Source organism: Octopus bimaculoides, chromosome 2, assembly GCF_001194135.2.
Source record: "Octopus bimaculoides isolate UCB-OBI-ISO-001 chromosome 2, ASM119413v2, whole genome shotgun sequence".
NCBI lineage: Eukaryota > Metazoa > Mollusca > Cephalopoda > Octopoda > Octopodidae > Octopus > Octopus bimaculoides.
The window spans coordinates 131,886,514-131,890,641 of NC_068982.1; the positions used below are offsets into that span (position 1 = coordinate 131,886,514).

The 4,128-nt window shown below is 36.5% G+C and overlaps 1 protein-coding gene across 1 annotated transcript in view; it reads left to right on the forward strand.

The window, feature by feature from the left end:
- The window catches only part of LOC106867965 (uncharacterized), an 11,919-nt gene extending 7,951 nt beyond the window's left edge, over positions 1-3,968 (forward strand). Inside the window, exons 2-3 of the mRNA XM_014913047.1 lie at positions 1,477-1,589; positions 2,600-3,968. Of these exons, the coding sequence (XP_014768533.1) occupies positions 1,477-1,589; positions 2,600-3,968 (1,482 nt within the window). The remainder of the gene's footprint in view (positions 1-1,476; positions 1,590-2,599) is intronic.
- The last annotated feature ends 160 nt before the right edge of the window (positions 3,969-4,128 follow it).

Here is a 4,128-nt window from a genome sequence, read left to right on the forward strand (position 1 = left end):
TTGCCACTTAAGTGTGGCTGACCCCTAGGGGTGGATGTTACTGTTGCTTTAGCCCCAGGAGGACATCTCCTCCAGCTGGCTTATCGACACACTACTGTGTCCTGTTTGTTTTGCCAAGGGAAGTTATCCCTCTCATCGTGATCGTAGCACGAACGGACCCGAGTTTCAGGGTTATTTCCCTTCGTCAGCGTCCGATAGCTACCGACCTTCGATGAGAGGTATAAATTCTTGGCAACCTTATGTATACTTTTCCAGTGAAATTCTTCACTGATATCGAAAAAGTGAAAACAAGCAATGTTAATTCTCTAAATGAAGTATTAACAGTAACTGTGTGTGTGTGTGTGTGTATTTGAGATACTGATCTGGTAAGAGACCAATAGCATAAGTACTAGGCTTGCAAAGCATAAGTTCTGGGGTCGATTGCTTCGATTGAAGACCCTTTAAGGCGGTGCTCCACCAGTCAAAATAACTGAAACAAGTAAAAGAATGTATGTATATAGGTGTGTGTGTGTGTGTGTGTGTGTGTGTGTGTGTGTGTGTGCGTGTGTGTGTTAGTGTGTCTGTCTGTGTGTGTTTGTTCCCCTACCGCTAGCTGGTTTGCTTATGTCCCGCTACTTACCAGTTCGGCAAAAGTGACCGATGGAATAAGTACCAGAGTTCGGTTTTAAAAATATATTAAATTCGACATGTTCAACTATAGAAAAGAAAAGATCTGCTTTCAAGGCAGTGCACCTACATGGCTGCTGTCTAATGACCGAAACGAATGAAAGGTAACAAAGAAAAGATATATAGTCTAGTACTAGTTAAAGGAACACATGGAAGAAATTGTAAGAGTCATTTCCTCGTACAATGGGATACAATACAAAGAAAATAAGGCAATGGAAACGATTACATGTACAAGGAGCGAGTCTCCAAACATAATGAAAAAAGGAGGACACCACAACAAAATGGAAAGAATAAAGAAAATAAAAGAATTGTCCATGAGAAAATCAATCAGTTTAATTTAATGGAAAGAATCTTTCAACCTATGAATAATGAAAAATATCTGGGGAAAACAGTTAAATACTATCAGGAATTTACAGACGCAAACTTGAACATCACTCTGCTAAATAATGTACAGAAATAACACAACTGACTTTTAGTGCTAACATATTCGTGAATATAATGACAAAATTCTTTAACCTTGCGTTAATAATTATATATAAATAGCGCTTTCTTACATTCGTAATTAAAATTGCTATCGAATATGTTGAGATTCTGCAATTGTTGCCATATATACAATTGTGAACTCTTGTAAATTATTATCTAAAGTTCAGCAAGATGTCATTAAAGCTTGCTTTAAAATTGAATTTTATCTTGGTTTATTCTCACTTCAATTTAATTTACTAATCCTCTGGATAGCCACGTACTTTTAACAAATACCAGTTTGTCTTTATGCTGAATGAAGTTACACACAAATCCTATTTCTTTTCCTAGAGTGTTTTACCTAATAAATTTGAAATTATTGCGGATCTTCATAACGGTCAAGTAACTAATTCAGCTCATGGTGGTCCTGGATTTCTCCCTTGGCATAGAGTGTATATGATGATGTAAGTAAAGTCTCTTAAAGATCTATTTATTTTCTGGCGTTTTTATTGTAGAATAGATAGACACTCGGGAACCGAGCTTTTAATCTAGGTTCGGTTCCTGAGTAAAAGATATAAAATATTTGAAAGACACAATGATCATTTTACTCTTATCTGAAGGCAATAAACCTAATTACCTACAGTGAAAAGTCGAGATTGATTGACTCTGCTTAAAGGGTGAATGTGAAATAAATACGATTTTAATAGTGCTAGGCCTTGAGTATTTTTAAGTTAGCAAGCACTCTCCGATAATGGTTTAATAAGAGATTTCACCCGACCAAACATCGGAATACGGATATTGTTGTGGTGAATAAAAAACAAAGAACATGTATGATAATCGACATAGCATACCCCAGTGACAACAGGAACACTGTGAAAGAAGAAGAAAAAATAAACAACTATGACGATTTAAAGTGGGAAATACGAAGGCTGTGGTCAATGAAGAGAGAAGACGTGATACCAGTAGTAACTGGTGCGCTTAGGAGTATCATCACTCAACTATAACTACCAACATGGCTGAAAAAGATCGGTGCAAGTGTGAAGGTAGAACACCTACAAAAATCAGCATTGCTTGGAACTGCAAGAATTCTTTGCAGAGTTCTTGAAGCTTGACCAGTAAAACAAGTGTCACTTTAATCTGCTGGCTGTGGACAGCTGACACTTTCCAACACACCCAGCAATATAAGCTGTGGGTTTCAATACTACAACAACAACAACAACAACAACAACATTAATAATAATAATAACAACAACACCAATAATAATAATTATTTTCTTGACCAATTATATAGCAAGTAAATATTTTTATATATTCAGTGTATGTATATAAAGCAACTTCAAGATTTACACTTTGTGGTTTGTTTAAGGAAGACATTTTTTAAAGAATGAATAGTTTGAAACATTATTAATAATAGAATATTTTACAATTTGAATGACATGTGTGTGTTTATTTATTTTTCATGCTTCTTTTTCAGTTGGGAAGAAGCTCTCCGTGAAATGATCCCATCCGTCGTCGTACCGTATTGGGATGTTTCCAGAGATAGTGCCTTAGACGACCCAAGACAATCTATTATCTGGAGTTCAACATTCCAGGGTCATTCTGAAGGATTGGTCACTGACGGTCCCTTTGCAGATTTCCCAACAGCTTTCGGCCCTTTACTCAGAAGCTATGGAGTTTATACTCATCTTCCAGTATTCAGAGATATTACTTTAGTTTTTACACAGGATACGCTGGCTCAAATTTCTCAAATTACAGCAGATCATATTCGTTACGTTTTCGAGATTTATCACAATAATATTCATGACTGGATTGGTGGCACTGTTTCGATTCAAGCGTGGGCTTCTTTCGATCCAGCGTTTTTACTGATTCATGGTTATGTTGATTATATTTGGCAGCGTTTTCAAGATAAACAGTTAAGGGATGGTATTAATATCGCAGGGGATTATCCTTTGTTTCATTCTCTGTTGCAAGGGACTGACTTTGAAGCAGACGATCCAATTGGCTTAATTGAAGGAATGTCCAATGCTGAAGCCGTAGCAGAATCCAACGTTTATAGGAATCTTATTGGCTACGAAGATGCTCAGTTGGAATGCGATCTTCAAAATCCTTGTCCATCTCAGTTTTATCAATGTGTGAATAATACCTGCATATCAATGACAAGAGATGTAAATTTATGTAACGCATTGTCTCCGATACAGAATAACTACTGCGTCAACAAAAATTGTGACATTGACCAGTTTTCTTTCATCGCAGTTGAAGTCATCCACGAACGTCTCGAAAATGAATGTGATATGGGCAACTTCCCAGTCAGGCAGCAGGTTGCTGATAAAGCTATGGATATTTATAGAGAAAGTGCATTTCTAATACATCAAAATAAATACACGAATACACCGTCAGATATGTGTGGACGTCCGGCAGGTTGTTGTAAGCCAGTTGAAAGAGTTAATATCCAAACAATGGGCAATGACGGCGATTTATGGCTTTACAGAGAATCAGCGTACGTTGACACACGGTTCGCTGTCAGTCACTCACAAACGTTCGTTGCAATAAGACGGCTCCCGTTTAGTCGTTTTTTTCTCAGTGCAGCTGACGAATATGGTAATCTGTGTAACACATATCTCATCGACGATAACGGTAATAAAATCCGTTTAGAGAACAATGAAGGTGTAATAGTTTCAGAAGATGATCCTCGAGTAAGAAGAACTTTAGCCGAAGCTGAGCTCAATATTTATGAATACGACTCAAATAACAATGAATTTCAACCAACTGTTCGTCATGATCGATATTTGTTTTCGATTTACTGCAGAGCAAATCGAAACGAATTGAATTCAGGCAGTGAGTGAAACTGAAATTAAACACGAGAATTACAAGTTTAGGCACATTTAAAAATATACAAAATATTTCTCACACTGGCGTACAGTGACACAGATAGATCCAGACATAAAAACAACACATGCATATATGCATAAATAAATAAATAAATAAATATATATATATATATAT